The sequence below is a fragment of the Triturus cristatus genome, chromosome 6 (assembly GCF_964204655.1).
Source record: "Triturus cristatus chromosome 6, aTriCri1.1, whole genome shotgun sequence".
Taxonomy (NCBI): Eukaryota; Metazoa; Chordata; class Amphibia; order Caudata; family Salamandridae; genus Triturus; species Triturus cristatus.
This window is the reverse complement of record NC_140589.1, coordinates 926,729,391-926,742,702: the sequence shown is the minus strand read 5'-3', so window position 1 is coordinate 926,742,702 and position 13,312 is coordinate 926,729,391. Positions and strand designations below refer to the sequence as shown.

Sequence of the window (13,312 nt, the reverse complement as noted above, 5' to 3'; positions counted from 1 at the left end):
GCGTCTAGCTACCATCGTGGTTATCCACAAGGAGGGGAGACCGCGAGACCGGGTCACATCCTATCGGCCGATCTCGCTCTTAAATGCGGAGCCTAAAATCCTCGCCAAGGTGCTTGCCAACCGGCTGGTCGGCGTGGTGGGCGATCTGGTCCACCAAGACCAGTCCGGCTTTATTCCCCATCGCAACACGGCCCTTAACCTGCGGCGCTTGCACGGGGTGCTCGCGCGTGTTCCGTTCGTGCGGGAGCCGGCCATCTTGGCGTCCTTGGACGCCACCATGGCGTTTGACACGCTCGAGTGGCCGTACATCTGGGCGATGTTGGCGAAATTTGGATTTGGCCCGGGATTCATCAGCTGGGTCAAATTGTTGTACTCTGACCCATTGGCGCAGGTGGTGGTGAATGGTCGAGTCTCGGCCCCATTCGTGCTGGGACGGGGCACGCGACAGGGTTGCCCCCTGTCACCGCTCCTGTTTGCACTGGCCTTGGAACCCCTGGCGGAGTGGCTGCGGTGGCACCCTTCTATCCGTGGTCTCCGTTGGACCCCTGAGTATGAGGACCGCGTGTCCCTCTACGCCGACGACATCCTGTTGTACTTAGCCTCCCCGCGTAAATCACTCATTGTCCTGGTCGATGTTCTGCGCTCCTTCGGCCGTAACTCAGGTCTTGTCATCAACTGGGCTAAATCCTGTGTCTATGTGCTTTCCGGGGAGGCTCCTGTTCTCCCGCGGGGCTGCTCGATCCAGATTGCCTCGCAGGGGTTTCGTTACCTGGGCGTCTATATTACGCTGGACCCGGTGGCCCGCTACGAGCGGAATTTGCTTCCCCCCCTCCAGCGCTTGAAGGAGGACGTCGCGCGCTGGCGGCGCTTGCCGCTTTCGCCGCTCGGCCGGGCGGCATTGTTCAAGATGATGTCATTACCGCGCTTTCTGTACGCTCTCCAGAACTCGATGGACCTGGTCCCGGCGCGTTACTTCCGTGAGGTGGAGAGTTTGCAGCGCCGCCTGTTCTGGGACGGGAGGCCGCGTATAGCCCTGGCAAAGTTGACGCTCCCGTGGTATGACGGAGGGATTGCCCTCCCGGATATTAAGCGGTATTACTGGGCCTCCCAATTAGCTGCAATTAATCACGGCCTTTACGGGCCCGCCTTAAACCCGGCATTTGAAATGGACAAGATGCTCCTGCCCGGTGGCGATTACAATCGAGCGCTCTACACTAGCGTGCCCGATTCCCGCCTGACGGGACCCACGCGTGTCATGGTGCGAGTATGGCACGCGGCCAATGCAGCTATGGGATGGAAGGACCGTTTGACCCGGGCGTCACCGTTGTATGCGTCTGAGAGGTTGGGCTCCCTATGGACCTCGAAGGGCTTCGATAGGTGGGACACGATAGGCATTAGTACAGTGGGGGACCTCTGGACGAGGGGAGGATTCAAAACATTCGAGACACTGCAGGCGGAGTTTCAGCTGCAGGGCAGTGAATACTTTCGATACCTGCAGGTCCGTCACGCACTGGGTTCTGTCTTCCCAGACGTGGCCGCCATCCCGGAGTCCTCCCCACTGGAGGATAGAGTGCTAGATGGCCACGTTCCAGACAGCACGATCTCCCTCATCTACAAGAAGTTGATTAATGACCGCTCGGGCTTACTGACTGGGCTCCGCGAGGCTTGGGTTGCCGATGGGTTGGAGCTGGACGACGAGGACTGGATTTCCGCGGTGGCCTCCCCGAAGGAGGTGGCCATCCCGGCTCGCCTTCGCTTCGTCCAGCTTAAGATACTTCACCGGATGTACATGACGGGGCCAGGGCTTCTGCGTATGGGCTATGCCGAGGATGGACTGTGTAAGCGTGGGTGCGGTGCATTGGCGACTTTTTTACATATTCTGTGGGAATGTCCGAGGGTGGAGCGATTCTGGCGTGGTGTGCATGAGGTCCTGCGAGCGGTTACGCATGTCGTGCTGGTGCCTGAAGCGAGGAGATGCCTGCTGAATGTGTGGGAACCGACCGACTACTCGGTTCCGCAGACGCGATGGGTGACGCTGGGATATATGATTGCTAAACGTGACATCGCTCAACTGTGGGGATCCCAGAGGCCCCCGGCAGTGTCGGCCTGGAAAGAACACATGGATTGGTGCATGTTCCGAGAGAAGGTGGTGTATGTGGCGCGGGGTAAGCCTGGGGCGTGGCTGAAGGTGTGGGGCCCCTGGAACGCCTACCGCGGGGGTATTTGCGAGCCGCCATTGTTGCCTCCCGCTTCACCAGCTCCGTCCCCCTAGATGACCCCCTCCCTCAATCCCGGGCACAGTGTTTTCCCAGTCCCGGACCTATTCCCCTTCCCCTCCTTCGATTTTAGTGTATGGTTGGGGTCCCCCCATTTGAGGAGCATATGTTGTCACTTTCGCTCTCGGGTTGCCTTGCGGGTGTGGTTTTATGTTGTTGTGTTGTATAAAACGAAACCGTATTGTGGGCTCAGAGTCATGTGGCCCACGTTGTTGATACCTCCTGCTCTAGCGTCTCTGTAACGCCAAGTGCCTTATTGTATATATGTCATTTATTTCTGTCACTTTAGCGGCCGGCCGGAAGGTTGTAGGCCCATACCTGTATATATTTGAGATTGTAATAAACGGTTTCAAAAAAAAAATAAAAAAATAAAAAAATTAAAAAAAATAAAGAAGTTTCAAAAAAATAAAACAAGCCTGCCTGTTGATTTGCCACCAGCCACATTCTGAGCTTTTGTGCCCAGGACCAGAGCCTCAGAGCTGCTCTCCGGGGAGAATGGGACCCTACATACTACACATGGTGTTAACATACCAAATCGCGGTCATATTGTCTGTCAAGATCAGGAATGACTGTGAAGGGAAGGAACGAATGCCTTGGGCACTAGGTTGAATAGCTCTCAGTTTGAGCAGACTAATGTGGAAGCACTGCTCTTATGAAAATCAGAAGCCTCTGACCTCAAGCTCCTCTAGATGAGCCCTCCCACCTTATGTTGGAGGAATCCATCACTATCGCGACCATGGATGGATGGGGTTGGAAAAACATACCTTAGGAAAGGTTCTCCTCCACACCCCACAAAGTAAACTTAGCTGCAGTGTCTATGAAAACCACAATGGAGTCCGTGAGGTTTCTGTGAAGTCAGCCGTATGTCGGACCCACCGTCGGCGAAAACACCACAGGAGAGCCATCACATGCTCATATACCAGCGGGAAAGCATGATCAGGAGGACGCAAGAAGCTTGAAGACCGAGTAGGCGAAGAGCACACAGGAATGGAATCCAAGTTACTTCCTGAAAGCACAGGTAGAACACATGAATGCCACATATCCTCGATGCAGGTGGAACGGCTCAGTCCAAGGGGGTATCCAGTACTCCCCCCCTAAAAACAGGACATGTCCAGGTAAGATATGGGCACACTGCAGAATAAACAAAGCCGTGCATCAAGGATGCCCTCAACTCCAGAGTTGTGGTCTTTATAATCCAGCCTTACAATTAGGGACTGGAATCTCGGACCTCCTGAGATGGGCTGCCACCCCTGCCATCACCTTAGTGAAGATTCATGGTGTCAATGTCAGACCAATTAGATAAACTGCAAATTGAGCTGTGTCCACCACAAAGTGCAGGTACTTCTTGCGTGACTTCAGGATTGGAATATGAAAGTATGCATCATGTAAGTCGATTGGCACCATCCAGTCGCCAATCACAAGCCCAAAAGAACCTGAGAAAGGGACAGCATCTTGAACTTCTTGCACAGGAAGAAGTTCAAGAACCCGAACTCCAAGATCGGTTGCACTTCTTTGGAAAAAGGAAGATCCATGACTAGCATCCTTAATGAATCTCCTCCTTTAGCACCAACTCCATGGTTCCTTTCTGAAGCAAGGATGCCACCTTTTGCTGTAGAAGAAAGTGTTCAGTGGAAAGTCTCAATGAGGAGAGGGAATCTGGGGAATAGGGCATACCCTTTTTCCACAATTTGTATGACTCCCTAGTCCAGAGTTATGGCCCTCCAAGCCTGTTAAGGAAGAGACACCCAGGCTCTCACCGGTTACAAATAACCAGACTATGGGGAACTAGAACGGGTTTCCTGTCGTGGCCGAAGAGGAGGAGGAAGAGCTAAATGCTTGAGGTTCTGCACGGCCTCTACCAGTTCTACAGCAGAATTGTGTTCCGTCACAGAACTGGGTGTAGAGATTGCTGCTGAACAAGCACTGCCTGGTGTTTACGGAAGTCGAGGGTTCTCCCAAATCTTTGAAACGTTCGAAACCCCTGGAATTCCTTTCTGTGGAACTGCAGACCTAGAGAGCGGACTGGAACACAACTGGCTTTGAAAAGTTCCAAGGCTGAGTCAGTTTGGTACCTTCATAGGGAAGGTCCATCAAGTTGGACTGCACATCGGGGGAAAAAACAGAGAAGCCAGGCATATCTCCAGACAGCAATTTATGTCCTCATTGTCCAGGTGACCAAATCAGCTCTATCTAGTCTGGACTGTATCACCTGTCCTGATGCTGCTTGACCCTCCCAGATCAAATCTTGGAAATGAGACTGATGTTCTTTGGGAAGATTACGCTTCAGAGTACCTGATATTTGTCAAAGGGCATGCACCTAGTACCTTAGCAGTTATGTGGCATTGAGGGATTTCAAGACAGGCTCCTGGCTGCTAAGATCATTTTTGCTCAAGCCTCAATTCTTTTAGATTCTCAAGCATCTGGTGCAGTTGGACAATTTCAAGGCATAAGCTCAGATGAAGAAAAGCCTGAATTACTAGGTACTCTGTTCAGGAGTATTCCAACAGGAAAGATAGATCATCTAGGGCAGGTCTATATCTTCTGGCACTTCGCCAGTTCACTGCAGGGGTTGAGGGAAGTTTGGTTCACATAGCCAGAATGGGGTCTAGGAGAGCCTCGCTAAAAAGCAACATTGGCCCCAAAGTGTGGGTGGAAGACTGTAGGGCTTTGGTCGGAACGGTGGACCTAGTTTTGATAGAACTGCAAGGGCAAATTAAGAACCTCTGCTGCTTTGCTCACGATGGAGTGCTATTAGGTAATTACAGGAGGGATGGCCTGAGAACTCCAACTCGGGGAAGTAAAAATGCCACTACTTTCAGCAAGCCCTTGAAATTTCTGAACAGTTTCCCTTCAAGTTGGCGTTGTCTCTCCCTTTTGTACTAATGTACAGGTGCCAGAGACTAGGTTCCAAAACTACTGCCAGCACCAACGCATTGAGGTGCTAAGGAAACCAGTGTCTGTGGGCACAGGCAGAAATTAGCCTCTGCTGGACTTGAATAGGTGCAAGTGTTGAAGTTGACTGGACGATCAGTGCTGTTCTAACTAGCAAAAGGGAAGTAATGTTGCAGAAGGAAGGCCCAATGGTGGGAATTCATATGACATCCCTACAAGTCCTATAGGGCCAGAAGATGCTGCAGAGAGGACTATCACACATCTGAATGTCTTACAAATGGTGCTGAGATAAGGTGCTAGAATGTCTGAGTATAGTTGGGATGGAATGGGGATCAGGAGTGGCGGCGCTGGGACCTCCGTTGCAAGGGGTGATGTTGACTGGATGATCAACGCCGTTTTAAGTGGCAAAAGGGGACAAATGTTTCAGAGGGAAGGCTCAATGGCGGAAATCTATACAACATCCTCACAGGCCCCAAGGGGCCAGATGATGCTCCAGAGAGGACCATCGCATGTCTGTATACTTCAAACATGGTGCTGAGATAAGGTGATGGCATGTCCCAGAAGAGTTGGGATGGAATGGGGACTGGGGGTCAGGATGCCGGCACCACAGTCAGATGTTGTGGAGGTCATTGATTGACATTTGCTGTTCGCTTTTGCCACAGGCTTAAATCCTGACCTCTTTTGGAGTGGACATGTTACATTTTGAAGAGATTTTTCTGAGAAGCATCAAGCTCCAAGATGTGGAAAAAAGGGAAGTGTCATCAGTATGATGGGAGGCACTTTGAGGTCAACAACATAACAGGGACATCACTTCTGTCATTAAATGCAGTCTGTGTCCCTATTGTTGGGGTAGAGGTACAGAAAAATGTTTTCCTGACCAGTCTAGTGCCTGGAGAAGTATTCAAGAGATAATGAATCTGCATGTAGAAGCAGAATCAGAAACTTCATGTCTGCTAGAAGTGACAAAGAATAAGGATTCATTTGTGGAAGACCTTCTCAGATGTAGGTGATTTTCAGAAGCCCACAAGCATGAACAAAGACATATGTTCTTTCACAGATGCCTTGTCAAGTCATTCTTGGCAGAATACATACCAAATGTTTTTACACACTACTTTCTTAGGAACCAGGATCTCAAATGCAGTAGTGGAAAGGAGGAATTGAGAGTAAATGCTTCCTGCTCAATGAGGATATTGCGAACCTGAAACAACTCCAGAAAGTAGTTTTTAGAAAGCTGAATCAGGTTTGGAATCCAAATTGTTTTGGGTCAAAATGGGACTTTGAGGGTCATCTCCGAGGTGGATGAAGACTCCATGAAGACATCATAACATGCCTTGCATGATATTGTTGTTTCCAAAAAAGGCATTGGTGTAATACACAAAGACAAATACTGTGATAGCTACCAGAAGATAAGGTACAGAATTTCCGACAAAGACACATATCGCCGCTTACCACAGGATGGTCATCCATAGTGACCTTTTCCACACACTAAATTGGCAAGTATGGTTAGGTGCCAGATTCTGGATCACTTTAACAAATGTGATTTAAAACAGCCAAAGGGCAATGAACTGCTCTTACTTAAACCACCTCTTTCCACTCTAACATATATGAGAGCACCAAAACTCTACTGGAGAGTACAAAAAGGCTCCTCCCTCCGCCTCTCTTGTTTAACATGTGCCTGCACCATGTTTTCATGCTAATTTGTCCTTTGATTTTACTTTTCTACACCTATGGAGATGATTTCCTGTTCTTGGTCCAACTTGACCAAAGGCCCCAACTGTACAGTCTCTAAGTTGCACCAATGCAATTCAGTTATCCACTGCCGGATGCAAGATTGTGGGTTAAAACTCAACAGGTTCAAAGTCAAATGCTCCTTATAACTGCCAGTCCTGAGTAGTGGCCTTTTCGTTTTGTTGACATCTATTCTTGGCCCTTGAACATGCCTCTCTTGCAACAATAGAAGCTTTGGTGCCATGCTAAATTCAGAAATTCTACATCCCTCTCTCTCCCGCAGACAATCCATAGACAGAATGTCATGTGCCTCGGTTATGACATAATTAGTCTAAGTAGGAATAAGTGGTCCAAATTTCAGAAGGGACCCGTGAACATCAGTGTTTGTTTATCATACAGAGATTTCAGCTGCTGAAAGCAATGCCAATCTCCATGTAAAAAACTGGGTGAAACTCGTGGAAAATTGCATGGAAACATCAATCCTAACATTTTTCCTGAAAAACATGTAATGACATTTTCTTGTCTCAAGAATTATCAATGCCCATCCAAGATATTTCCTATCACTTAACAAAGTGACCACATCTGCCTTGACCTCTCAAATTCATACTTGTCAATTTTACACTGGTTACCAGTCGCGACCATGCAAATTCTGTTCAAATGATTATGGATTGCCCACTTGTCTTTTAATCTCAAGAGCCCTCTATTAATTGCTTAAAATTTCCACAACTACAATTTTGAAAGGACTGTACATTCCACTACCGACTGCTATCAGAGTGCACTGTGCTTCTATGGTTTAAGATACGTGCAGTTGTACCTTTGAAGAGGCAAGACAATTTTGCAAACTCCTGTGGTTCTGGACAAAAAACATCCCTGATTTCCTAACTTTCCACAAGGCACTAAAAACCTAAAGAGTCCAACTGTAATACTGTTTTATCTGCTGTTTCAGTCCTCTGTGCAATTTTGAGCTCAGTTTGAAGACAGCATTTTGGTGAAGAATGTGGTCCTTAGCACATGCCATACATAATTAAATGCTGTTATCATGAGAAACATAGCATTAATTAATCAGGAACACACAGAAATAATCTTATTTATGACATTGTAGTAGTTCATGAAAAACATAATAGAAACACCTTCACACTTAACGGATTCACAATGGATGCCTTGGAGCAATACAGTAATTTGACTTTGATGTAGCTTTTATAAACTGCTACGAAGATCTGATTTACAATGTTAGTTTAAAAATAGTATAGGTACTGGCCACTACACTGAATCTCCTGCATCAAGAATAACACACACACCTAGAACATTTACAACCCTGTTTTTAATGATGAGTACAATTTATTTACCTGCCCAGGAAATCTCATCCACTTTACAATGTCCATCTTTTTGTCATCAGGGTCAAATTCACTAGTTGCACTCTGGAGGCCACCAAAGGAAGCACCCTGATCCTGCTGTACAGTCGTCGTTGATTGAGAATGACATCCTCCCTACAAACATAATAGAGTCATACATCCTTAAATCCAACTATCCAATAACATAGCAACATTATGATAGTATCTGTAACTATATGTCATATTACATAATGCTTTTAAACAGTGCAACACATACAATTTTCAAAGGCATTTGAGGGGTCTTGTAGCTTAGGACCAGGTATTTGGTAGGTACAAAAGCTGAAAAATACTCAAAGGGGGAGAAGGATGCAAACCTGTATGCCTCAAAAAGTTTCTGCATTTTTGTACTCTTACTTTCCCTTTTCTGCTAGATGATGCAACACTTTGTCTCTATTACAATGCAGTATAGTACTAGCTCCTATTGACAAAGCTTTTTTGGTTAGTATGTGTTTTCACTCACACTTTCCACATGCTCCCTGTTATTCGGACATCTACCTTCTAGATGTGGGCTAGCCCACAGATTTGTCCGTTAAAGGAAGAGAAGTGATTTTCTGAGCTGAGGGATGCAGGGTTGTTGTTTAGGTGTGTTATTTACACCAGTGTATTCAGATTTCATTACAGTACTCTGACCAGTCTTCTGTAGTGTTATGGTTGGTTGCCAGTGTCTTTCATCATGAACTCCCTGCAAGTGGTCATACCAATGTATAATGATTCATCCAACTGCCCTAGAATCAGGCATTTCAGTGCTTTATACCATGTGGAATTCTTTTCTTTTCCACTACTAAAAGCAAATTGCCTCGGCTGTAAACCAATCTAAATCTGAAGCATGCACGGGTATGTGTACTCAGGTGAATATAGTTTTCTCAGGATGAGTAAGAAGTCTCTCCAGAACCAGCCTATGTAAATGCTCGAATCTTAGACAGGCAATCACTCCGTTCTTTACAGGGTTGCAGGACATAGTCTCAATGGCAGGTTAGTGCACAGCTGTCCCAGGTGGTGTTAGAGGTGTTGCTGATCAGGGTATGGTGTTCCACGTTCTGGAGTGATCTGAAGTGGACTTTTACAAGGTAATATGATGTTACAGATTGTGGGTCGATGTGGTATAGTGTGGTGTAGTTCGGTATGTTGAACTATGTTGTGCCACATGCTAGTTGATTGTAGAGATGTGGGTTGCTTTATGGTGATGCATGAAGTTCATTGTTGATTGCACGTGGGGGCAGGTTGTGTGTACTGTGGTCTTGGATACTTAATTTGATATTTTGATTGATACTGATATTTTGTTTAGTTGTGGTATATAGTATGTCTTGGGTGTTGTCATCTGGGGTGTTATGAACTGGTGTGTTGTGATAAGATTTTGCGGTTGCTGTTCTGATGTAGGTAGATGTGTTGAGTGTGAATGAACATTTGAAAAGTGGTGCAGTGCAATGTTGACTGGAGGGTGTTTATGCAATATAAATATATGCTATTTAATATGAGGAGAAATTGTATTGTATAATGTATTGAGTACCATAGGAAGTGCAGTGTTGAATCTGAAAGGTCGATAAGGTATGTGCAATGTCAGTGTGAATTACTTGTTTGGGATTTTATGAATAATGTGGTCTTGGGTACGAGGTCCAATATTCCGTAGAGTAATGCTATAAATAATCTTGTGGCAGTTATGTGGTGATGTATGTTACTAAGTGGTGTGTTACGGTCAGATGCTGTGTGTGCTGCTAAGATATGTTCAGGTGTGGTGGATTTGGATTAACATTTGTCATACGGTGTGATGTAATGTCTATCATGGTGCAGTGTTATGTAGAAGGAAAAGTTACTTTCAGGAAAAATCTTTCTGGGCAATACTCTATCTTCTTGCAGGTTACTCACATTTGAATGAATTTCCCAGGTGCACGACTGGATCGAGAAAACGTATCCAACCGCTCTCTAGCGCCAGCAGATAGCGTGAACTGTTCTGATGTCAGACGTGGAGTCGTGATGATGTCATCGGTGTTGTAAAGCCTTGGGACTGGTGTCATAATGTTAGTTTAACTCTGGTTTTGGCACAACTTTCAAGCCATGCCCGATAAGACTAAAACTTGCATATTGGTGTAGAGCACAACTAACTTCACACCTTATTAAAAAGGGAGTATAAAAGTTGTTTTTTTCTCTCAAGAAGGAATGGTGGGAGGGTCAATCAGCAATCTGCAGATAGACTCAAGAGTCCACCAGAAAAATTGTTACTGAAGGTAATTAACCTTTCCTTCTGTTTGATACTTCTACCTGCAGATTCCTCACCTGTAAGAAGATTCCCAAGCAATAAATCAAGTGAGTGGAGAAAAAATGTTTAGAAAAAGATCTGAAGAACAGAGAGTGCAAAGTAACTGTCTCTTCTTTATTCATAGTCCAAACACTAATGTCTGTCAAAGGAGTGTAGGGAAGACCATGTAGTGACCTTGCAAATGTATGCTATAAGCACTCCCCTAGCTAAAGCTGCTGTGGAAGAATTGGCAATGGTGGAATGAGCCTTTATTCCATCAGGTGGGTCTTTATTAGACAAGGAGCAACAGATTTTGACGCACAGGTTAATCCATCTGGAAATCATGCGTTTCTAAACCGCTTTACTCTTTTTTGCAACCAGTGTAACCAATGAACAGCTGGTCACCCAATCCTATGTCCTTACTATGGTTGAGGTAGAAGTTCACTACAATGCCTACTAAAACAACTGTCTTATATTTATCAGAATGGGGTGTGTTTATGAGTTTTGGGGTGGGGGTCTTTAGTATCAGGGGCAATGGCATTGTGTACGCTGCACGAAGTACTGTGGGGAGAGTTGTATTGTGCTTATATGTGTGCTAAGTGATGTGTGATGGTGCTCGCTCAAGTGTAGTGTGGTAGTGAGAAGCAGTGTTTGATGTGGAACAGTTTGTTGTGATACAATGTGTGAGATCAACTGGTGTGGCAGGTATGCTATGTAATGCTTTCTTATGGTGTTTAAGTGTGTACTATAATTTGATGTGACTTGGTGTGCTTCAATGAGGTTTTCATGTCCTGTCCCATTCAGTTATGGAGTCTCAGACCTATGAATATATGTTTGAGAATATCTTTGTGTGACTTGTTGTTTGGTTTACAGAACTGTCCCCATGTACTAGTCTTCCCATTACTGTGTGAGTTCTCACAACCCTTGGATTTTTTGTCCCTAGAGCCTAAGCTTCAAGGTTCAAAGTCCTCCTGTCCCAATGTCTGTCACCAATTGCTCTTGTGTTTTGGCTTTCCTGTCCACAAGACTATCCCCCTCTACCCTTCCCTGTTCGGGTTTGACTGCCTGTGACTACAAGTCCATGTATATATTCTAGCCATTTACTGTTTCAGTCACCATGTCTGTGCACCCTACCCAGATCATTCTTCACTATCCCGAGCCCTTAATTGTCTGATCAGGGTTCATACCTCAATGTCTCTCAGTTTGATTTGTTGGGGCTTTAGTCACTATTTTTATATCTCCCTACCCACATGTCTGTGCATATCCTCGGATGTATATAGATTTGGTTCAGTATAGCGTCTGACTTATTTCCTTTGTCTGTGCCATTATACCCCCATATGTTCACTGTCACAGCATCCCAATCCCCATCTCTACTTTCTTTCTTCATGTATGTGCTCTTTTGACCCAGTTTTACCTCCAGACCCTCTTAGAGCCTCACCAGAAGTGAATGGTGTATTCATAAATGCAGAGAAAGTTTTAAGACTAAAGATAGGACTGAAGTTGGAGCACTGCACCTTTCAATGAGCCTACTAGGAAAGTGAAGACTAGTTATGGGCCAAATGTTCGATATGTAACCGATATTCAAATTGACTTATTTCAATGTGGGTAAACAGTTCATATTTGATATGGCCAGTTATGGATTAGGAGAAAGAAGGCAGCTTGATAACTCACCTAACTTATTACCACAATGGTATAATACATTTATGAGCATGTTATTATGTGGAAAAGGCTGGCTAAATGGAAGTTTCAGGCAAATTTGGAACTCGAAAATGTTTTCTCGCATAGGCAGATGGAACGTAAAGGTCCAATCAACTGAAAAGGAGTTGAAGAGAGTAATCAAAGACAGTTTGGTAGTGATTAAATCAAGAGGTCATGATATGTAACGTTTACCTACTTAATATAGCCAAACTTGATTAAAAATGGATTTAAGTATGAATCCAGCTGGTTAAACTGGTAACTCCAATGAGGAAAACAACAGCGCAGAAAGAAATGTACACAGAACAACTTAATAGTCCGGAAAAAAAAAATCAAACTGTTGTGTGATATGCATGGAATTGACAGGTGAGGTACAATAACATATGAAAAGAAAACTGCAAGAAGGAGAAACGAACAGCTAAATACACTAGAGCACATGAAAATATACATTTTCACACCTTTGCATATAGATATATCACCACCGATTTGCCTCCCATTTGAGAAGGCCAATTCTCCGCATAAGCTACTCCAAAGGAACAATGCAATCTAACAATGGGGTGGGATCGGTTTTCAGCCATGTTTCAGTTAGAAACGAAATGTCAAAGGAATGAGTAAGAGGATATTCAAAGCAAAACCACTTTAGAGACAGTATAGCGAAAATTTATCAACATACATTTTAACTGAGGCAGTGATCTGCCATTGAAGCCAATCGAACAAAAGTAGTTGTTAACCAATTTGGTGCATAATAAACACGAATAGGGAAGGAAACAGAAGGCCAAGTAGAGAACAATGCAGACAAGCACAACCAATATATTTGAATCACGTCTATTTCCTAACAGTCAAAGGGGTGCACGGTAGCAATAAGCTGTCCAGTGCAGAGTAGTGGGGAGCTCTCCAATAGGCATGGGAGAGGATTACGAGCAAATAAAGCACCATTATTCAAGAGGCGGAAGGAGATGACCAGGGCACCACACTCAAGTTCTGGTCTCTCTCACATTTAGTTCTGGTCTCTCTCACATTTGATTGAGGAGGCAAAGGTGACAAAGCCACTATGTTTAGCAAAATTACTGTTATTTGAGAACCTAATAGCTTAAGGA

General features: G+C 45.3%; 1 protein-coding gene across 2 annotated transcripts in view; it reads right to left on the bottom strand.

Moving 5' to 3' along the window:
- AHI1 (Abelson helper integration site 1) overlaps positions 1 to 13,312 on the bottom strand; it is a 971,238-nt gene that overhangs the window by 791,439 nt on the left and 166,487 nt on the right. For both annotated transcript variants that reach the window (XM_085611599.1, XM_085611600.1), the window contains one exon: positions 8,243 to 8,383. In XM_085611599.1, the coding sequence (XP_085467725.1) occupies positions 8,243 to 8,383 (141 nt within the window). The remainder of the gene's footprint in view (positions 1 to 8,242; positions 8,384 to 13,312) is intronic.